Source organism: Peromyscus leucopus, chromosome 4, assembly GCF_004664715.2.
Source record: "Peromyscus leucopus breed LL Stock chromosome 4, UCI_PerLeu_2.1, whole genome shotgun sequence".
Lineage (NCBI taxonomy): Eukaryota > Metazoa > Chordata > Mammalia > Rodentia > Cricetidae > Peromyscus > Peromyscus leucopus.
In genome coordinates this window covers 7,265,205-7,288,278 of record NC_051066.1, presented here as the reverse complement: position 1 = coordinate 7,288,278, position 23,074 = coordinate 7,265,205, and the positions used below count along the sequence as shown (strand labels likewise).

General features: G+C 55.1%; 1 protein-coding gene across 1 annotated transcript; it reads right to left on the bottom strand.

Annotated features, from left to right (window-relative positions):
- Positions 1–548: 548 nt before the first annotated feature.
- On the bottom strand, positions 549–14,757 carry Fam78a (family with sequence similarity 78 member A). Its single transcript, XM_028884671.2, has 2 exons — positions 14,112–14,757; positions 549–1,210 (listed from the first exon to the last, which is right to left on the bottom strand). The coding sequence occupies exons 1-2, from the start codon at positions 14,432–14,434 to the stop codon at positions 682–684; spliced, it is 852 nt and encodes a 283-aa protein (XP_028740504.1). The 5' UTR covers positions 14,435–14,757; the 3' UTR covers positions 549–681.
- Between the last annotated feature and the right edge of the window lie 8,317 nt (positions 14,758–23,074).

Here is a 23,074-nt window from a genome sequence, read left to right as displayed (position 1 = left end):
GGAGTCGGGGCTCCGGGCAGAGTCTGTGGTTTTGATTCCGCCGCCGCCAAAACAACATAATAAAACAGCTGGCTTTAGACCTGAGTTCCACTCTTGCCCTCACCCAGACACCCAGGAAGAGGGGCTCGGGTGGGTCTCCCTCTGGGCCTGCTCCTCTCTCCAACCCTGGCAGGAGGAGGCAGGCCCTGCAGGGAAGACACCAGAGATCTTTTGATTCCTCTTCTCCTTGAAACTCAGCTTAAGGCAAAAGTTTGGCAAAGCAAGTCTACATAAGGCCGCATGGCAGAGGACAGACAGAGGGGAGGCGGGAGGGGCAGGCTGGGTCCCCTCACAGTCAACCTCCTCCTCTGCCCCTGAATCCCATAAAGAGAGAAAGGGGCGGGGGCGGGGGGGGGGAGCAGTGTTTCAGAGATTCGGCTGCAGTGAACAACTGATTGTGAGTGGAGGAAAAGGGATCAGAGGTGACCTGGGGGAGGGGCCGACTATTTGTCCTAGTGGTCCCCCCTCCCTGTGGGGAAGCAGATGGAGGAGCCAGGAGGCCAGCGGGGTATTAGCACAGTGAGATCCGCCCCTGGAGAAGGTAGAACGGTTGTATTTTTCTGAATGACCGGAGAGGGCATCTGGGTTTCCTTCTGAGCAGTAATATTGTTCCGTGAGTCTCACCTCGCAGCGGCCTGGCTGTTACCGGTGCTTGGGCGGGATCACCACCAGCGGTTGCCCGTACTTGGGCCTCCACATGAGGACCTGAGCATCATTGGCATTGGGCTTGACCAGGGCGCTGGGCGGGATGGGCTCATTCTTGCTCAGGATTTTAGGCTGGTCCTGGGCAATGGGCTCCCGCAGCCTGGCACGCTGGCCCAGGGGCCGGTTGGGATTCACCTCGATGCTGAGCTGCATGCGCCAGTGCAAGGTCTGCAGGATGATCATGTCGTTGGTCGAGGTGTTGGTGGCCACCAGCCACGTGGTGAAGCTCTGGTCCCGGTAGATGTTGGTCAGTTTGGCCACGTTGCTCTCACTGACGGGCACGGCCCACGTGACGCTGGGGTAAAAGTTATCATTCATGCTGATGACGAACTTGGAGTCTCTCTTGGTGGGGCCCACGATCGTGCAGGTCTCGGTGGTATTGCCATACCAGGGGTAGTTCACCCCATCCGAGTCACTGATGGCCTCAATTTTGCCCTCCTGGAGATCGGGGAGCTCCCAGCTAGACCTGGGGAGGGCAAAGAAGGCCAGATTACTTTCTTAGTACTCACTGAGGGTGACTGTCCTGCACCCTGGGGACAGGAGGTACTCAGCAGACCCAGACCCCTTTGATCATGGGGCTTATGTGGGACAGAGCAGACAATGAACAGGACATCCAATATGGGGTAATGTGAGTCCAGTCCTACCGCTCTTACAGAGGACCCAAGTTCAGCTGCCACATCAGCAGCTCACAAATACCTGTAACTTCAACTCCAGGAGATCTGGTGCCCTCTTCTGGCCTATATGGGTACCTGCACTCATGTACGCATACACACACACACACACACACACACACACACACACACACACTAAAAACATAAAATACTTTGGGGGAACTGGAGGGAGGGTTCATCGATTAAGAGCACTGGCTGCTCTTCCAGAGAATCCTGGGTTCAACTCCCAGCACCTATGGCTCACAGCCATCTGTAACTGTCGTCCCATGAGATCCAATGCCCTCTTCTGGCATGTAATGTACATGCAGACAAAACACCCATATACATAAAATTCATAACAATTTTAAAATTCATAGAAATTTTAAAATATGTATATATAATATTTTTTAAAGACACATACTGTTCGCTCAGTACCATCCTAAGCCAGACTACCACCAAAGGCTTCATGAGAACCACAATTCTTTTTTTTTTTTTCTTTTTGAGACAGGGTTTCTCTGTGTAGTTTTGGTGCCTGTCCTGGATCTCACTCTGTAGACCAGGCTGGCCTCGAACTCACAGAGATCCGCCTGGCTCTGCCTCCCGAGTGCTGGGATTAAAGGCGTGCGCCACCACCGCCCAGCGAGCCACGATTCTTAAACTAGTACTGGATGCCAATTGGGTCTGGAAAACCCTGTTTGTCTCTTGACAGGGACTTGTCACTTTGCGTCTATAGTAATGACAAACACTGGAGAAGATGGGTCTTCACAGACACCAGTGGGACAAACACATAAAGCCATACGTGATCTTGGTCAGGGCGGCGACTGTGGCCTCTTGGAGCCTAGGGGCTCTCCTTAACCACACAGCACTTGAATCCAGGCCAGGCTGAAGAGGAGACTCGGCAGACCTCCCTCCTGCCACACGTGTCCCTCCGCAACTGTGGAGACCCATAGGAGGCGCCCGAGTCCATGGCTATAGGGTCACCTGATCTATGGGTGACTCTTGGCCCCTGGCTAGCATGGGACCTCGGGCAAATGTCTGCCACCTCTGGGCTTCGGTGTCCTCTCGCTCCCAGCCAACACCCTCTTCCTCCCATGCCATCTCCACCACAGCCAGCAGTAACCAACAGCACCGGCGGCCGCAATGGCCCTCCTCTCTGGCTACCAGACTCTTCACTGCGCCATCCTGGAAAACTGGCTTCCATGTGGCTGCCACTGGCTGGTCGGTCGCGTTCTGCTGTAACTGAAGCAAAGCAAACCTGACCAAACCCTCTAAAAGGCCCCTCTCTTTCCTGGCCTCAGAGGCTTTGCCTCCAGACCTAGCCAAAGAGCCTGCTGCTGCCCCCGGGCCTGGAGACCCTGTATCCCTGGGGACTGGTGTGTCCCTCCTACCATGTGCTCAGCCTGACACTTTATCATCGGCTGCGGCCGTGGTAGGTGTCTAGCTTGGACATGGGAACTCCACACATGGGCTCCCTCAATGGCATGAGAACCCAGGCAAGGTGCTCCCCACCCTGGGACCTCAGACCTATCATACCTGTGCCCGTGGCATGTCCCAGGCATGTGCAGCAAATGCCTGCAACCGAGTGCCAGGACAGGAAAGGACCCGCCAGCCCAGCCGGGTTACTCCAGGGACAGAGAGGCAGCCCAGAGTTCCCAAGCTCCTCTGCACACAGTGGCTTCTGGAGAACTCACTTCAGGCTTCAGGGTCCCTCAGACTGTCATCAGACCCAGGGACCATCACCTAGGAGAATCCCAGGTGGGGACAGGGAACGAGGCAACAGCTGCTCACATGTGGCCAAGGAGTGGGGTCTACTGCCCAGGAGCCCAACTGACCCACCGAATTTCCTGGTGACACCGCACTAAGGCTCACATCCACTGTCCCAACCTTTCCCTGCGCACATCTTCATCCATTGCTAGCCAGGGGCCCACTCCTTTTAAAAGTGCATTCCTAGCCAGGCACCTACCTGTGATCCCAGCCCTTGGGAGATGGAACCAGGAAGGTAAAGAGTTCAAAGTCATCCTCAGCTACATAGCAAGTTCAAGGCTAGCCAGGGCTACATGAGGCTTCTCTCAAAAATAACAACAAAAGTGCTTTTTCGTCCGCGGCACACATGACTCATGAGAGCCGAAGGGAGAAAGCTGCCGAGTGTCCGTCATGGCTGAATGGATACAGAAAACACAATTCCTACACACAATGGAATAGCCTTAACAGGAGAGAAGATCCCGACGCACATTACAGCATGGAGGAGCCCAGGGACATTATGCCAGCTGAAAGAAGCCACCGTGAAAAGCTGAGCTAATTACTTCAGGACAGCACTTACATGTGGTGCCCGGAGCACCTGAGTTCTGAGACAGAAGGTGGAGCCGGGGCTGCCGGGGCAGGAAATGAGGGCGGTGATTAATGGGGCAGAGTTTCGGTTAGCAACAAGGAAGAGTTGTTCCAGAGGCGGATGGTGTGATGTTTGTGAGTGTACCTAATGCCACCGGGGTGCACCCTGACCATGCCACCTCAGCCTCTCAGCTGGAATGTCACCAAAACTGGAGCCGCTACAGGAGGGTGGCAGGGACAGAATTATTTGTTTGTTTGTTTAGGTGCATGTTTGTGCGGTGGGTGTATGTTTGTGTGTCGGGGGGCACGTGTGTGCAGATGCATGTGCACCCATGCCTCTGAGAACCCAGGGTAGGCGTGGGTATCTTCTTCAGTCTCCCTACGCCTTATATAATGAGACAGGGTCTCTCCACGTTAGTCCGGGAATTCCCTGTCTCTATCTTCCTGAAGCTGGAATTACAAGCAGGCCACCACACCCAGCCAGCTTTTACTGCTCTCTAGGGATCTCGACTCTGGTCCGCACACCTGCGTGCAAGCACTTTACAGGCTGAGCCTCCCCGGCCCCAGACTCTGGTACATTTTCTGTTCCTCTCATCGCTACGTTCAGTCATGTGTGACAGGCCAGACGCTGAGCACATCCAGACACACGAACCTGTCTCTCCGCCCCCAGCAACCCCTCCGAGAAGGTCTGCAGCACCCGGTCAGCTCTCCAGAATGGGGTTGCTGATTCCCCAGCAGGATTCAGACCAGAGAGCCCCCGATGCTCTGCCCTGAAGCTCTCAAGGGCTGCCTGCGTCTGCCTAACGCCACCGGGTTCCATCTCCCCGGAAGTCATGTTAGTGCCCTGTCTGTTTACTTTGCTGTACTGGGAAGGGAACCCACCAGGGCCCCAGAAAAGCTATACAGTGCTCTAACCACTGAGCAACACACTCCAAGCCTCGAAAAATGCTATTGTGCCTTTTGGTGTGTGGGTTTTGGTGGGGAGGGGTTTAGAAGATTTCATTCTAGCCCAGTCTCTCCAGGCTGGCCTTAAACTAGAGGGAGATCGTCCTGCCCCGACCTCCATCATGAGCTACCATGCCCAGTGGAAAGGCTTTTGGAGAACAAGGGCCAGCCACGTGGCTCACCAGTGAAAGCCCCTTGCCACCCAGCCTGAAAGCTGAGTTGCATCCCTGAGACCCACATGGAAAAAGGGGAGAAGCTATTTCTGTAAGTTGTCTTCTGACGGCTACAAGCTCATAGTGGCACCTGTGCCCCATCCCTCCGGAAAATATAAAAATGTAAAGACGTGTGTGTGTGTGTGTGTGTGTGTGTGTGTGTGTGTGTGTGTGTGTTTGTGTAAAGGCAGAGCACAAACCTGAAAAAGCTACTGCCCCTTTGCACTTCCAAACTACAACTGGCCTGGCGGGGGAGGGGTGCGCTTCACCCTCGTGTGGCCTTGCTCTGTGACCCCACCCCTGACAGTCGAAGGCCCAGTCACAGACAGGTGACAGTCTTCATGAGCTGGCAGCCAGCAGAGTCTCACGGGAGACATTACTCAGACGCGAGGCAGAGCCAACTGCATTCATTGCCTCACTGTGGACCATCAAGGGAGCCTGCAGGTTTCTCGCTGGGGGAGATGGGAGGAGCCAGGGACATAGGTGAGGAGCTCACAAGAACCTGGGGTGGAAACTGAGGCCCAGACATTACCTCTCTGACAGTCACACATGCTCTGCACCTGCCTCACCAATAGCCATGGCTAATTGTGCGTACGCCCATCCTAGGCTTCCTTCATGAGACAACGTACTAACACTCGCCACCTGCCACAGCTGTGGTCAGAAACTTGGGGAGACCCTTATAGAGAGGCCTCAGCAACTGTAAGTGTGGTTCTTAGCTCAGACCTCCCTCCCTCAGCTGACCTGAAGCTTTCCTAGACCTCACTTACATTTTCCTATTATACATACTTTGTTGTTGTTTTTGAGACAGGGTTTCTCTGGGTAGGCCTGGCTGTCCTGGAACTCGCTCTGTAAACCAGGCTGGCCTCAAACTCAGAGATCCACCTGCCTCTGTCTCCTGAGTGCTGGGATTAAAGGCGTGTGCCACCGCCGCCCGGCCTTTCATACTATGCACACTCATGTAGGTGACAAGATGGCCACTGTTCGGCTGCCTCTGTGGTTGTGCTTGCTCTGGCTAGGCTCCATTTCTCTGTTCTCAGACCTCAGCCTTGCACACTCAGCCTTCTTGACTTGTCCCAGTACTCAGGGAGGGGGAGGCCAAGGGGATCAGGAGTTCAAGGTCAGAAAGCGTGAGGCTAGCTGGAGCTAACGAGACCCTCTCACAAACTAAATAAAACAAAAACCACCCAGAACTTGAGACCTTGTGCAAACTGAGAAGACAAGAGCTGTTCCAAACTTCAGAACTTTGACACGGTGACAGAATCAGTGAGACATGCTTGAGGCCTTCTCAGCCCGGGCTGGAGCAGATGCATAGACGTCACCTGCTTCCCAGGCCACCTGCCACGCTTCTGTCCTTGTCCTCAGGGGTGTGGGAAACCAAAGAGCAGCAGGCAAGTCCAGACTTGAACCTGGACCTCAGCACGCTTTCATGCCCCTGGCTTGTCTGAGATGGTGTCCCCAGATCCTCTCAACATCCCTAATCCTGCTGAGAACCGTGTGGTCCCCAACTCAACCAGTGTCTGCCGAGGAGCTGCCTTAGGGTCGGCAAAGGAGAGACAGGACGTGCCCTGGACACTCACCACCATCCTGACTCCAGCTTCCTGGCGGAGACCCTGCTTCCCGGCCGGGTCTCCCAGATCCTAACCTGTTCTCTCAACACAATCTGGTCACATTGCTCTGACCCTGATAAGCCTGCTCCCCACAGGCACAGCCTAGAAGGGGGAAGGCCAGAAGCCCCACACAGTCGCATCCGCATAAGTCTGCCCCTCAGCTCCTCCCCCAACCCCTCCCCCTCCCATGCCAGGCTTGGGGCTGGGACCCTCTCTGTCCTCCTGCTCCTGTCCTGGTGAGGGGGGGACCAGCCGCTAAGCTTTGGCCACCACCCCAGGCAAACCACCCTGACCCTTTTCACAAGCCGGGTGCCCCTGGCCGGTGTTCAGTGCCATTAGGACGCGGTGACTGTCTCCTGGCACATGCCCCAGGGCAATCAAACAACAATGTGACCGTTTGTGGGCAGTCCTTTGCCCAGATGAACCACAAAGGCCAAGAGGACAGAGCCACACCTGCCTTGAACCTTACCACATATCCAGAACTCATCAGAGTGCCCGGCCTAGATGTCGGCCCCAGGATGCCTGTAGCCTGGCTCCCTGACGCTCAGCAGCATGCTGGGTCACATAGGAAGCACTAAGTACCCAGGGTTGCCGGGTCTCTGGTCACCCTGCCAAGGTGGAACTGGCAGGATTGGGACCCATTGTCACCAAAGCCATGAGGGTGGCGGTCAGCACCATCTCCGTGGGCTAACACTACCCCTCACACATCCATGTACACACAGACATGCAAATTCACACTTGTCTACACATGACACACCTATATGCATAGAGACACATTTAAACACATACATACATGTGAAAATGCATACATGTGCACACAGGCATACATGCACATACATGCATGTGAGTGCTTACAAAAAAAAAAAACACATGTGCACACACAGAGAGACTTTGAGCAGCATGTATAAAAGTGAATGGGGTGCCGGGCAGTGGTGGCACACGCCTTTAATCCCAGCACTCGGGAGGCAGAGGCAGGCGGATCTCTGTGAGTTCCAGAACAGCCAGGGTTATACAGAGAAACCCTGTCTCAAAAAAAAAAAAAAAAAGTGGATGGGGTACAGAAAGGCTTTCAGCTGGGGTGAGGGTGGGTCATCTACTGGCCAAGGAGGCTACCATGGTGGGAAAGGGGGCCATCCCAATTCAAGGACTTCAGACATGCCAGTGGCCAAAAGCCAGTCTAGTACAGACCCCTCCAAGGCGTTGGGACCACGTACAATCTGCCACCTTCGTGGCTCTGAGCTTCCCTATTTCCCCAGAAAAAAAGTTGCCCTAACCAGGGTTCTAGACCTTTCTCACATATGCGGATTAGCAGATAGGAGACAGTCTGTGGGGGCCTGGCTTTATCCTCAGCACAGGCAGCGCATACAGCCCCGTGGGCCCCCATTTCTCTCCCGTCCATTCTCAGAGTCCTGGGCTCACTGACCACAAATCCTCAGTGGGCCCAGTAGACAAAAGTCGACCCTATCACAGGACCAGGTCCCCTCAGCAGCCTATGTTTTCATGACTCTGCTCCTGAATGTCCCCTTCATTTCTATTCATTTATTCACTTTTAAAAAATGCAACTGGGGCCAGACATTGTAGCTCACACCCCTAATCTCTGTACTCAGGAGGCAGGGACAGGTGGATCTCTATGAGTGTGAGGCCAATTTGGTCTACATAGCAAGTTCCAGGCCAGCCAGAGCTACATAGGAAGACACTGTCTCAAAAAGTAAATATTTTTTTTTTTTTGTAAAGCAAACGCATCAGTCATTTCCATGAAACAGTCCAGTGAAGGCAGACTGGGCACACAGAGACACGAAGCTAGATCTAGATATGCTTTTTCATATGCAGTACATATCTTGCTTTAATATGAAATTTGGGGCCTTGCAAGATGGCTCAGTGGGTAATGAGCCAGGATGACCTGAGTTCAATCCCTGGAACCCACCGAAAAATGGAAGGAGCAAACCCATCCCCTAAAGTTGTACCTGACCTCTATACATGTGTGACAGCATACACACCCCCACACACATATACGGTGCATACACACACACACACACACACACACACTAATAGGTTTTATTTTTTAGTTAATTTAAAATGAAATTTAGCTTTGAGCTTAAATGATGTCACCCACACACCTTACCACCTCTCTCATGGTACATGACACCTTAAGGACCCCTCCAGGGAAGAGGCGGGCCCTGGGCTGGATCTGCCCAGCACTTACGGCTGCCCTGTCCAGCCCTGGCCCTACACTCAGCTTGGGATAGTCAGGGGTTAGCTCCGGGGGTTTCCTGGATGACAACTGAACAGATTCACAATTTGGTTAATCCTCAAACAGCAAGCACTTGTGGAACGTTGTATGTTACAGAAAGTGAGGCCTGGGACACTCCCTTCTACCACGGCTAAGATGCTCCTGGACTGGGCCCTCCACGGCCCATCCCCAGGTCCTGCCTTCGCAGCACCCAGCACCTGCCCACAGCTCAATCGGGGATGTATGCGGCCTCTTCCCATAGGCCCACTTTGGAAGCCTGTCCTCTCCTGTCCAGCCATCCCTCCAGACTTAGGCCCCAGCCCTGGCCTAACCTGAGGAGGAAGGACCTACAGTGCCTGCTTAATTTTAGCTTCAAGGCCAAATACTACAGTCAGAACTGCCCAGCACTGGCCTTTTTCAGGGTATTCAACAAACTATACTTCCTTTAAAATTTTTTTATTATTTTCTAGTAATAAAATGTGTCCTTAAAAAAAGCAAGCCATGCCAGGTGGTGGTGGTGGTGGCGGCGGCGGCGGCGGCGGCGGCGGCGGCGGCGGCGGCGGCACACGCCTTTAATCCCAACACCCGGGAGGCAGAGACAGGTGGATCTCTGTGAGTTCGAGGCCAGCCTTGGCTACAGAGTGAGTTCCAGGAAAGGCACCAAAGCTACACAGAGAAAGCCTGTCTGGAAAAACCAAAAAAAAAAAAAAAAAAAAAAAAGCCATTAAGAAATAAAAACTAAAGCCATCTCTCCTCTGCCCTCCTCCTGGAGGTTACTCACCATGTTATACTTCAGTAAACATCCTTCTAGACATTTCTGCATGTACACACAGGATGTGTCCCTCGTGTTTAGCATTTTCCTCACAGCAAACATCTCTGTCAGACTCTTCCATGTTTTGTTGGGTTTGTGGTGCTGGGGATGGAAGCCAGGGCCTCTCACATGCAAGGCAAGATCTCTGCCACGGAGCAGGACCCCAGGCTCATCTCCGGCATTATTTTAACGAGACACTAGTGTTTCCATGGAAACCCGGTTGTTTGTAACAGCAGTACTCTGCACAGTGGGCAGATCTTAATTTTCTCTCCCAACTGCAAGACGCCTGGTTATCTACAACTCTCTGCTGCCATAGACCCAGGGCAAGCTCTTCACATAGCGGCATTCCCACACTGGATCCTTTCTTCACATGTATGTACTTTACCTGCTCACTAGTGACCTGTCGTGTCTCTATAAGCCAGACCCAGACTGGGGTACAGTATTCCTAAAAGCAGGAGCCCTGGTCCAAAGGTACAGCCAGCAACGGCCAGGCTCAGCGGATATCGGATAGCGGCTGCCTAGACTCCGCTCCCTTCACAAGAGGCCCTGAAGCTTTCTCATTCACATGGGGCCTGATCTACACGGGAGGCTCCTAAGCATTTCCTGTGCATTTCCCTGATATCCCTGGCTGCTGGATGTCTGTGTGCACATCCCCAGAACAGGCCGCTTGCTTCCCACTCTCAGAAAGTAGATTCAGGCTGGAGCCGTCCCTAGGTCACAGCTAGCCCAGGGAGAGTTCTCACAGGCCGGGCCACCCCCCACCACTTCCCTCCCATCCTAAAGTTCGGAAGCAAGGACTTCCCTCTCCCGCTCACCCCGCCCTGGCCTCCACCATTGCCCAGCAGATGGGGGAAACCGCCTTCCGCCCCAAGACAGGAAGCTTAGTCTTCAATTGTTCTGTGAGGCGCTCAGGCTCTGGCTCCGGGAAGAGGCCACATGGCCAGCCAGGACATTCCTCCTGGGGCCATCCCCCAGATATCAGGTGCTGAGCAAACATCCTTGGGCAAGTGGCTTTGGGGTTTAGAGTCTGAGTTCTCATCCTCAAATTAGGGCCTCTGCGGTCCTGGGGTGCACCCCAGAGATAGCAGGGTAGCAGAAAGCCCATGTTCCAGTGTTACCCCATGAGTCTGTCCAAGCCCTGTAACAGCACATCACGGCAGCACACGTGTGGGTCAGGGAAACTTGCAAGGCCTCCGGGGCCACGGCTGTCCTGCTATGGAAAGGGACCCAGAGAAGCTGAGGGATAACAGCGCCGCACAGGGGTCTTGGTGTAGCCCTTGGCCACGCAGTATTGAATAATAATCTAATACTAACACTCGGGATGTGTAATCCTGGTATCTAGGGAGAAGGAGCAGGGAGGCTCCAGGGTGCTGGTTCTGTGCCAAGCGCACTACCTTGCCCATCCCTCTGAGCCAAGCAAGCAGGGAGGCACTAGCATCCCCATTTCAAAGGTGGGCGCAGCTGCTCCCCCAACCCCCCATCAGCCCATTGGCTCATCCTGAGCTACACCACTCCCGGCCTCGGCCATGGGTCAGGCTCCCAGAGAATGCCTAAGAAGGGCAAAGCAGGGACAACGTGCAGCGTCTCCCACACAGGCAAGAAACTGTGACTCGTCACTTAGAAGGCTCTACACCAGCTGACAGGTGGCAGTTGAGGAATTGCGGGGGCAGCTGAGGAGGCAGGTGTCTCTAACAGTTTGGAGGGGGTTGGCTTTCAAAGTACTGTGGGTTGGACCCAATGCCATACAAAGCATTCTAGCGGGTACGAGAGCCGCCATCTTCCAGCATCCACTCCCCTGCCAACCGGGCTGTGACTGGGGTGGTGGCTCTCAGAATGTCAGTGTTCCATCTCAAATCATTTCAAGTCCAGAACGCCATCCGACAAGTCATCCTCGCTTAGAGATTAATTTCAAGCGGGGATAATGCTGGGGGATATTATGGATTTCAGATAAGTAGTCAGAATTAATATTTTTAATACAAGCCCATTTGTAAAGAACACACGTCCTAATCCAGCCTGGGCCACCTGGCTGTCCCTTCTCCAGGGCCCTGGAGCCTAGGGTTCACTTTAGAGACCCAAATAGTCTGGGTTGAGGCTAACGGTAATTCCACACCCCTCCCAGGGGACAAGGGATCCTGTTTGGGGACATTTGTGGTTGTTACAAGTTGGGGGTGAGTAGCATACTCAAAGAGGTGGAGCCACGCATCCTCTGTAAGTCTCCCCACCCTGCCCAGCCCCCACACTGCCAACAAGAGGTATCTGAACAGGGCACAGGCAGGGGAAGGGACAATCACCCACTCACTTGGGGCTTAAGGGCTCCAGGACAGCAGTTAATACAGAAAGGTGCTGTTTTGTTTTGTTTTTGGAGACAAGGTCTCATGATGCAGCCCTGACTGTCCTGGAACTCACAGTACAGACCAGGCAGGCCTCCAAGTCAGAGAGATCTGCCTGCCTCTGCCTCCAGAGTACTGGAATTAAAGGGATGTGCCATCACGTCCAGCCTGGAAGGTTCTTTTAATAACCCCATCTAAATGTTTCCGTTTGCTATGGAAGGTGGAGTCCAGGCCTCCTGCAAGGCAGCCCTGTGGATCCACAGGACAGGATGGCACAGCACCGCTCAGCAGGCCCAAGCTTCACACTGTTTTGCTGACCAGCGGTGAATAGACAAGTGGCTGGCTCCTTCCACTGTATTTTCTCCAGAGGATGGTCACCTGTCCCTGTCCCTGCACTGCAGCTGGCCCTGCCCCACCTGGACTTAAGAGCCAGGGTGCCCTGGGAGAATGAGCAGAGGCAGGCACTAACAAAGAGCAAAGAAAATGCCCTTGACCACTTTCCCTGACTGATGCTATTTTTACAGTTTTAAAAGTTAAGAGCGGAGGGCCCAGGCTGGGGTAAAAACTCATTACAAGGAGTAGCTGGCATCTTTTCTAATTCAGTGGCTCCGGCCAATAGCATTGGCTTCGGAAATACCATCACTTATTTCCATCTGGTAGACTTGAAACTGAAATCACATCGGCCCTGACAGCCACCTGCCTGTGCGATTCACATGAACTCGGCCTCGTACTGACCGTGGGGACAAAGGTTGTCTGAGCAATTCTCTCAATAATCGTGTAGAAGGAACTATGATTACCCCCAGTTTGCAGATGAGTCAACTGAGTCTCCGAGTCGCTACAGCGCTTGCCTAGAGTCACACCCGGGGACCGACCGCAGAGTCTAAGGTGCACAAGGTTCATCTAACTAGGAACCCCGGGCCTGGCAACAGTGAAGCTAAGTCGCCCAAGGCTCTTGACCCGGGGGCGGCTGAGAAGCCATTAGGTTCACCCTGAGGGAAAGCCTGTGCTTCTCAATAGTCAGGACGCCTTACAAAGCCTGGAAGAAGTGTGGGGCTGGCTGAAGGCTGCTTGGGAAGGGCCCCCCTGAATACCTGAGAGTCTCACCACCCCTCCTGGAGTAGCTGTGGTAGAGACAGCCTTGAAAAAAGAAGGGCTCAAAGGCAGAGGTGGGGCTGTAGGGAGACCAACGACTCCATGTGCCCCAACTGCCTTAGGCCATCAGGCTGACAACCCAGTCTTATCCCCTCCCTCTTCCTGTCTCCTTTCGAGCTTAGGAGTCGATCAATGGAGGAGGCACATTTGTTGATCTGTGTCTGGCCACCCTTAGCCCTGGTGAACCAGGTTATCATTGGTCAAACATAAGCTCCAGCTCTCCGGGAGAACCCTCTCTTCCTCACTTGCGAAGCTGAGAAGTGAGGCCACATAGACTGGACGCCAAAGACTATGTGACAGTGTCCACGAGCCATCACAGGAGTCAAGTCAGGGACTGTCTCCCGGGGAACCACTGGGTCTCAGCAGCTGCTGTCACCATTCCTGAGCGCACGATTTCTACATGGGGATGGCCTTCTTTGGGGCCAGAGAACATGCAGGATGTGACCCAGGGGCCTCAGGGTCCCTGTGGAGCTCTATGTCATCCTGGGAGACCAAACCACAGAGACAAAGCCAGTATGCTCCTCTAGCTGCTCCTAGGGCCCCACTGGAGGGACACCGGATGCTGACCCTTGACCTCTATCGGGAGACAAAGCTGCACACTGCGAAGTGGTTTCTCAAGTCCCTCTCACACACGCTGCCACCAGTCACCACCCCTGGCAAGGGCAAAGCCGTCCTCTGAAACTCTGTGTGCATCTATCCGAACACCAGGCCCTATCCCCACCCCAGGCCCCAGACACAAGTCCAGGCCCCACCACAAAGTCCTGTACAAAGAAGTGGAGTCTTCAGCGGCACCCGCCACTCATGTCTGCCTCACAGATTCATGGAGGCCTGAGCCTGGGGCTACAGTGGTGCCTTCTCCATGACCCCTGATGGTCTTTTACCAAAGAGGGACAGTTTTCTCAGCATCGTGCCAGGAAGGACAGGAGAACTCTGGGCAGATCGAACTGAGCTAGGACCCTGATCAACAAGTAAGGGCTCCAGAGAGCCGGAGAAGGCTTGGAGACGGTTCTACCTCTGCCTAAAGACCCCTGTGTCCCAGGAGCCCTGCGCCAGCCCCCACCCAACCTACCCCCACCCCGGGGCTGTCGCCAGCAGTACTCACATGCCCTGCTCCCCGTACTGGTTGTAAAACTCCATGTGGCTGCATGCCTGAATCCAGCCAACGATCCAGGTCTCCTTCTTGGGGATGGGCGGCATGACCACTTGGGCTGAGGCGCGGAAATGGGGTGTCCGGTAACGCAGTACCACGCTGGAGGACTCGTCGATGCTGGTGGGGATGGGGTCGATGGAGGCTTTCACATCAATCACCGTAATCCCTTCCCGGAAGACTCTGGCTTTGCCTCCGATGCTCTGAATACAGCCCATGGCACACAGGACCGCTCTAATCTCCAGGGAAGGCCAGCAGTCCCAAAAATAACAGGGCATTGAAAGGATGGAGGTTGCAGAACCCAGTGTAGAGTGCACAATCTAATCTCAAAGCTCAAAAGCAAGATCCATAGGATAGAGAACTTACTGAGTGGAGGGGGCTTGCATAGCACTACCCGGCCTGGTTATAAATACGGATTCTGCTGCATCTCAAGAGCCCTAGGCTCCCTTTTCTAGCAGTGGGCAAAAGCCACCGATATTCTTTGGGTTTAAAAAAAGAAAAGTTTGCAGTTTAATGGATAAGCATGTTGTTCTGACATCCAGCCCTTCGTCCTCACACTTGGGGATGGTAGCTCAGACACTCTCCCTGAAGTCTTCGGAGGAAGCAGACGAGCGCTGGCAGGCACATAAATAAGGAAGGCTCGGTCCCCGCGCGGTCGCGCCACCCTCGCTGCACAACGCCGACTTCCTGCCCTCTGCCTTCCGCACCCGCTCCCCGGGACACACGCGCCCTCCCGGCGGGGCCCAATCAATTGCAAGCGTGAGCTCTCGTTCAAACGGCAGAGGTCTGGCGCCCTGCGTGGCCGGCACCCACGCGCGGTTCCAAGAGGCGCGCTTCGGGCTAGGCGCTCTCCAGGTCTCCTCCGGCGCCCACTTGCGCGCTCCTTTGCCACTGTCGCTGTCGCCGCCGACTGCCGCGTGGGGCCCCGGGGCTGCGCTTGGGTGTCCGCCGCCGCCTGCTTCGCCGCGGCCGCCGAGGACCTGCAGAGAGGTGGAAGGGACAGGGCGTCAAAGTTGAGCCGAACTTTACTGCGGGGGACGCGAGGGCGCGGCGATGCGTGTGCGCCGGGCGCGGGCTGCGGAGCTGACGGCGCAGCTCTGGGCGGTCTCCCCGGAGGTGGCGCCCCCCCTCCGCCCGCCCCGTCAGTGGCGGCCGCACGACTGCGCGCACCAGCGAATAATCGCCTCCCGTGACATCTCCGCTGACACCCCTCCAGCCCGGGGGCGGGGCGGGGGGTCGGCCAGACTGACACCGCAGTGGGTCACTAGGACCTCCCTGCCCTGGTGCTGCGCTTCATCACCAAGCCACCAGCATGGAACGCCCCTTCTCTCTTGGGTCTCTCGGTCCCCCGGGGCCGCAGTGACATCCCCAAGCCGGTCCTTTCTGGCGTGAGGCCCTTAGCCGGCTGAGGAGGCTCGACCCCAAGAGGACGCCTGTCCCCTCACCGCCCCCCTCCCCCGCGCACCCCGTGCCTCGGTTTCCTCTCGCCAGCCGCTAGCCGCAGCGGAGCACAGCGCGTCGGGGGAGCGCGCCTCTGCCGGGGAACTTTGGCACTCTCCTTCCCACCCAGGGGGAGTCGCGAACTCACCTGCCCCTAGGGCCGCTCCGGGTGCCTGGGTCACTGCCCTCCGGACGCCCCTGGCCCCTCCGCCCACACGTTCTCGGGGCGCCCCCTTCCCCTGGGTAATGTCCCGTGGCTCTATTAGGGTCTGGGGATGGCGTGGGCGCCCCGGGTCCCCAAGCCCTTCCTGGCTCCGGGCTGCTGTGGGGATGACCGGGGGCGGAGGGCTGAGGCTCGGGGCTCTCTCGCCCCCACCCCCGAGCGCCTCCTTATTTTATGATCATTGTGAGCGTGCTGTCCCCGCCGCCGCGCCGCAGCCGCCTGGCGCGCCCAGCGCCGCCTCGCTATGCTGCAGCATCGGAAAGGCAACCAGGTCAAACTTTGCAGAAACTCGGCCCCTGCGCCGGCCTGGCCCCCGCGTTCGCCCGCAGCCGAGCGGCAGCGCGCACCGGCGCACGCAGGACCGCCGCTCGCTCGTGCGCCCCGCGGGATGCAGGTCCGCAGGCAGCGGCCGGCGGGCGGGCGCCGCCTCCTCCTCCTGCCCGTCCGGCTCTCCACCCTCGCTCCCGCACTCAGCGCGCCCTCCCCCCTGGTTATCCCTCTATCCCTCTTTCCCCCCTCTCTGCAGCTGCTGGGGGAGTTGAGCCTCTTCTTGCATAAACGACATTTCCTTCTTTGCTAACCCTAGGAATTCTGGGTAGTGTAGTTTTGCGTCTCTAGTCCCGGGGTTGGGGGAGCACCTATGGCCCTTTGACTTCTGATGCCAGCGGGTTTCCTGTTCAGGAGACCTGGGCCACTGCCCTGGGAATCCTGTCTCCCGGGTTGGTGGTTCCGTGGAGACTGTGGAGGTTTTGGGAGGCTCCAAGGCTGGGAAGGTTTAGTGGATGGGGGAAGTTAGTCCCCCAGTGTTGGTCCTTTGCCTCCGTGGGATGGTCAGACAGTAGGGAGTCCGTTGGCCCCAAGTAGGTGACAAGTTTCCATTCATCAGATACTCTGAGTGGGGAGTATCTCACATCGCACAGAGAAAAAAAAAATGTCCAGAATGGGAAGACTGAGAAGATGGGCCTACACCCCAACCTGGCAGATTTCCCCACTGAGGCCATCTCAGAGCTAAGGTTCAAAAGGAGTTTATGCCCAGACTGCATTGGGAGAGCAAGAACCTAAGCAGCCTCGGGCCTTAGCGCCACCCTTATCCTGCAATTACCTTCTAGATAAAGGACAGTTTGTGACATCAGAAAACCTGGCAGCCACACTAAAGCCACGCCCACCGCCGCCGCCGCCACAGCCCCTTAACTCTGACTTTCAAGGCTGTCCAGAGTAGACACAGGGTGGGCGCTTGTAGTCAATCCCAAGGCTAGAGTCTGCTGAGTATAGGGGAGGGGCATTTCTGAAATGTTGGGAAGGTCTCAGTGAGGGATCCATCTCACACCTGCTCAGCCACAACAGGAAATGGTCAGTTGAGGTGGCTGCTGCCTTTCCCTAGCCACACTCTCAGCCTGACCCATGTCCCCAGCTAGTGGGGCAAGGTCCTTTTCCCAATCCAACTTCCAGGCAACTGGTCTACCCAGTTCTGACTGATGTAAAACCACAACAGCACATGGGCCTCATGTAAAGTTTGCAGTCTTTCCTGGCATAGGAAATCACAGTGACCTCCCCAGAGTCCACACTACATTCCGTTCTTCTGGGAACCCCTACAGCCAGCAACACCTCATGCCATTAGATAATTACTATGCCACTCCGTTTATACAGAAGGACGCCATTAAATTTTGGGGTGCCAACTCACTTTCCATCACTCCAAATGCCTGGAATCCCAGTTACCAAGGTGCTTCCATGAAAGCGTAAGATGCTCTCTCAAAAACAAGACACCATGTTCCAGGCTGCTCCCGGTGCCTGTGTGTGTAGTCTATATTTCTTAGGGAAAAGATGCCACAGGCTACATTGCCCAGCTGCACAGGGAAACCACTGGAGGTGGTTTCTTGGGGGAGGGGTTCCCCTGAAACCCACTGGAAATGGTAGTTACTTTTGAGCTCTACAGTACTACAAGTACTCCACAAGTTCAGGTACCCCAGCCTGACCTTGTGTTGGTGAAAGGATACTATAGAACGCACTGTGTCACACCAGCATCATCGTTATGGTTCACCTTGACGTGGAGGGTGAAAACAAGAAACCAAGAGACAGTGAAATCAGGGTTCTGGCCCCAGTCTCACCCCACTCAAGGCCCACACATTTGCCTACTAAGACTGCTTCCTGAACTAAGATGGACTGGCCACCAGAGCAGGCCACAGGTGCTTGGGTGTCACAGGTAAGGATTTGTGTGGCAGAATGCAACCTCCCTTCACTGGCTCCCTTACCACATCGCCCCCTGTGAAGGACTTCACCTTAACCTGCAGAGGGTTGGCCCAGGCTTAGAAGCTGCCAGGCCACAGCTGAGGGTAGCTCCTGCAGGGGTAGCCAGGACAGACAGAGGGGTCTGAATGGACTTAGCTCACTTTTAAATTCCCTGGCCCAGCTCCTGATCTGCCTGCTTGTACACTCTTGGGCCCCTTGCCTCCTCCACCTCCCCACAGGGGTCCCCTGGCCCAGCTCTGCCTGCTTGTACACTCTTGGGCCCCCTGCCTCCTCCACCTCCCCACAGGGGTCCCCTGGCCCAGCTCTGCCTGCTTGTACACTCTTGGGCCCCTTGCCTCCTTCACCTCCCCACACAGCCGTTCTACTTGCATGGCTTTCTTGGGAGGTTTGTGAGTGTTGGACACAAACCTATATCAGCCTCAGCATGTGTGGAGGAGGGTCAGGACGTGACCGTGAGAGTGTAAGATGCTGATGTCTGTGGAGCAGAGAAGAGGGACATCTGTAAGAGTGTGTTCTGTACCAATGGACTCACTCTGTCCCCATCCCCTCCCCTTTACCACACCCAGGTCAGGATTGCACAGCCCTGGTACATTGGACTAGGGAGATCATGAAAACCCAAAGATATACGAGTCAGAGACAAAATTAGCATGCAGCCCTGAACAAGCCCCCAGAGACCCATGACATGGCCCCAGCACAGCAGCGCCTTACAGAGCAGACTATGAGCTAGGCCTTCCGCATACACTATCTTCATAGCCTTGGCAATGACCCCCAAAGCTAGGCCTTGTCATCCCACTCCACAGATGACATGGGTGCCTGGAGTGAGGGTGAGAGGTGGCAGTTGAACCCAGAAGCTGGGTGATTGGGATAGAGTGGGCCCGCTCACCAGCAGTCACATGCTCAGTGTAGGCATGTTCAGTGGCCACCGCAGGTAGTCACAAGGCTCACTCTTGCGAACCACCTGCATTTCGGGCCACAGCAGATTCACTGAGAGCTCACTACCTCCAAAGGCAAGGTCCTCATGTGTCCAGAAAGGCCATTTTAGAGAGAGGAAGTCATCAAACTGTGGAGGGAAATGTGGAGCACCGGGATTCTGTTGCCCTAGGAAGCAGGGTTCTTGCCCCAACTGTTTAGAACTAGACCGAAAGCCAATGGGGAGGCTTGGAATGACCACCAAGGACAGGTAGGTGGGGCCAGAATCCCTGGCAGGTTGATCAGCATGACCTCTGACTGGAGGGGTTAGCATCAAAAGATAAGGAGACAGACAAAGGCAAAGCTGGGTGGCCCTGCAGGGAGCAGGCTGGACCTGGCCAGGTGAGAGGGGGCTGGTACCACAGGGAAGTCATCTAGAGAAGGCTCTGTGACTAAATCTCAAGTCTCCTGACCCCAGCCCAGTGGTAACATGGCTCTCCACTGAGGGACAGTGGCCAGGCATAGTGGACAGCAGGGAGGCAGTAACAAGTGCATAAAACCCACTGTCTGATCTGGTTGTGAACCTGGGAGTGTAGACCATCTTAGCCACATGCTCCAAACCACGTTCTCCCAGGGCGCTGCTGGCTTGAGACCTCTCCACCGGCCTCCCCATCTTTTACCGATGTTCACTGAACGCCTTGCCTGGGCACTCAAGCCTCCCCAGACAGCCAGCAGTACAAACATCCCTGTGGGCCAGAAGAATAATGAAGGATAACTCCAGGAGTGAGGAACGAAGGCATGAATTAGCATAAATAATGAATAGTCGTGAGTTGATGCTCACAGTGGCTACAAGAATCAATCTCTATCAGTCAGGAAGTGGACGAGTCAGTTGTTTTGATGTGCAGTTCAGTATGGAGCTAGGAGTGGAGGGAAAATGCATGCACCAAGGCTTGGGGAGTGAGCTGGTGCGTGCGTGTGTGTGTGTGTGTGTGTGTGTGTGTGTGTGTGTGTGTGTGTGTGTAAAAGCGCCCACATGTCGTGCCTGTGTGAGTGTCTTAACGTGTAATGGTGTGCGTGAGTCCCTGGTGGTATGACGTGAGTGATAGTGTATGACAAATGTGAGAACATGTGCCCATGACAGCTGTGTGTAAGGTGTGTCAGCGTTTGTTCTAGCTGTGTGTCCATGTGTGTTTGTCTGTGGAAGAGTGTCGTGCGCATGTACCCATGTGAGCTGCTGTGGGTGTAGGTGAGCACAGCTGTGGGCGTGGTTGTGATGGAGGAGTGTGTTCGTGTGGGGTGTGTCGCGTGTAACTGTGGGACTGGCCGGTGGGCGGGGGCTGAGCGGAGGTCACTGCTGGCTGGGTGCCAGGTGCGCTCGCATCCCCGCGCCCCCTGTACTGGGTCCGCAAGGCAGGAGCTTTCTTGCAGCTGCGGCCTCTCAGAGCGCAAGTCTCCCCGGGCCCCGGGATAGGGCCTCTGGCGCCCGGCTGACGCCGCCCTGCCTGGACAGAGCCGCGGCCTGGGGACCCGCTCTGGCCCCAGCCCGGGATGCGCGGGGCCCGCCGTGTGCGGGGGTGGGGTGGGGTGGGGGGGTGCGCCTCTGGGGGAAGACAGAGGGGGGCGACAGCAGGCTGGGCGCGGCCTCGGATCCGGTGCGGCACTGAGAGTTCTCCAAGGTGCTAAAATAAACCGAACGAAGGATCAGGTTTCCCGACCAAAATAACCCAGCAGCAGCCTTAGAAATGCGAAACGGGAAAGTGATCCCGGGCGGGCGCGCGCCAGCGATGGAGGCGGTGATGATAGCTGCTTCCCGCCGTGCTGGGGGTGAGGGGGCTGCCGGCCCCGGAGCGGTCGCCCCTCTAGGCTCCCACCCACCCGAACTTTCTCTTCTGGGGTTATTACTTCAAAGAGCAACCTCCTGTTGGCCTTTGGTCTGTGATGGCCAGGTCTGCAATTCCTTAGAGCCAAGCTCTGAACTCAGTCTTTCGTTCAATGTTTCCTGGGTGCCTAGTGTGTGCCAGAGCCTGCCTAGTGCATGTGAACAGGCAACAATCGCAGTACCCAGGGGCTGTCAGTGTGCTAGGAGAGCATTAGGAGTACGTACAGAGGGTGTTAGGAACTGACATAGATTTCAATAAACAAGAACAACAAACAAAACAAAACACCTAAAGGCTGTCAGAAGACAGGGAGAGTTTTGAACCCAAGGACACCCTGCTAACTGGCTCACTCAGTGGCCTGGGTAGAGTCCCTTTGCTTCTGAGCTTCAGTTTTCTCCTGGCTCTGACCGGGTCAGGGAGCATGTCTGTGCAGGCTCCGTGAGATGGCCGAGGCAAGTGACAGGCAGAGTCACTCATACATACAAGTGTTCCGTACATGCTTATGGCAAATGTGCTTTCGAGTATCAGCACTGGGTTCACCCTAAACATCCAACACTGTTGCAGCTGCCAGAAACGCCTGCTCTTGAGAGAGAGAAGCAGTACAGTCAAATGGCCAGGGACTGTGTTGTGTAACAATCTCCTCCAAGACTGAAAAATCCCATCTTGCAAGGAAATGCCTTAAGCAAGAAGGTAAAGAACTCCAAACAGCTTCAGGAAGTCCCCGAAACAGACCAGGTCCACTAGGCCCCTCCCTGCTAGAGTAAGCAATAAAGCTGCAAAGGAGACTCTGAGACCAGACCAGCTGCCTGGGAGAAGCTGAGACCAGCCGAGCCAGCTGCCTGGAAGACTTTCACACCAACTGAGTCACCGAGAAAGACACTCTCCAGCCTGCAGGCAGTGGGCTCCAGGTTCCCAGCTTTGTGAGCTGTCACTCATGCTGAGGTGGGCCTTGGTGACACAACTGTCTTTTGAGTCATTTCTGCCCCTGAAAGTAACCCCTCACCCACATTCCTGTAAGTAACCCCAGTAAAACTCACGGTTCACCAAGTTGGACTTTGGTAGTATCCGTACTTTGATCTGTTGTGGGTTCCCCATCTAGGGTGGTAGATGTGTGTGCTGTGTCTCCCCAGGAAAAGCTTTGTTACACGACAACCTAATACCTGGGTCAGACACACTTAGCTCCAATCTCCACAGTCCGTAGTGCATGCAGCCGGGCCTGGGGACATGCCAGGGAGGCGACGCCTCAGGGGAGCCAGGCCATCTGTGGGGAGGGGCTGTGGCACCTTCCCCTTTGTACTCCCTGTGGCTCCTTGCACAGGGTGGGACTCAGGAAGTGATACATAAAACCACACAGGCAGGGGACACAGATGCTACAGGGCACATGTAGCCAGAAACACATCTCTGTCACCAGGAACGCATGAGACCAGCAGCTTAAGTCTCAACTCTGGCGCTGGGACCTGTGGCCTTCAGATGATGTCAACACTTTGAACAGTGTGTCCCCTAAAGTGGGAGAGAGTGACTGCGTCTGCTCTGTGTCCTTGTGTTTCCTGTGTCCAGACGCAGCAGCAGCTCAGGCTAGCCCTCCAAACCATGCAGAGGTGTCACCCCGGTATCTTGTTTCGTTTGCGCTTGTGTGCATCCTGTTCTGGAACACAGGGACATGAGTGTGAGCGTGCTCACCCCACAGTAGTTTTGAAGGCAGTAGTTATAGATAAAACCCGGAATTATGGAAGGGCTCTAACACAGGTGTTGGCCTCTCTATGTGACAAAATGTCAGACAGTTAGTAAAAAATAATAGGGGGCTGGAGAGATGGCTCAGTGGTTAGGAGCTCTGGCTGCTCTTGCAGAGGACCCAGGTTCAATTCCCAGCACCCACATGGCCACTTACAACTGTCTGTAATTCCTGTTCCAGGGGATCTAACACCTTCTTCTGGACTCCACAGGCACCAGGCACACATGTGGTGCACATACATGCATGCAGGGAGACACCCATACACATAAAAAAGAAAAAGAATGAAATTGAGCGTCATGGAAACATGGTCAAATTTACCTTATTAAGTGAAAAAGATAAGTCATATTCTAAAAGGCTGTAAAATGTGATTGTATTTTAAATGTGTATTTATATATGCAAATAGCAAATAGATACAATATACACAGATATCATTTGTTTTTTATGTCCTGTTTATTAAAAATAACTGGTTGATATGAAGTGTTACAATAAT

What these genes read in the sequence shown, in the direction of transcription:
- Fam78a (XM_028884671.2), bottom strand. Translation starts at nt 14,434, where the DNA reads ATGCCCTGTTATTTTTGGGACTGCTGGCCTTCCCTGGAGATTAGAGCG. An exon ending in CAGTACGGGGAGCAGGGCAT is followed by an intron (nt 1,211 to 14,111) that starts GTGAGTACTGCT and finishes TGCCCTCCCCAG; the next exon opens with GTCTAGCTGGGAGCTCCCCG.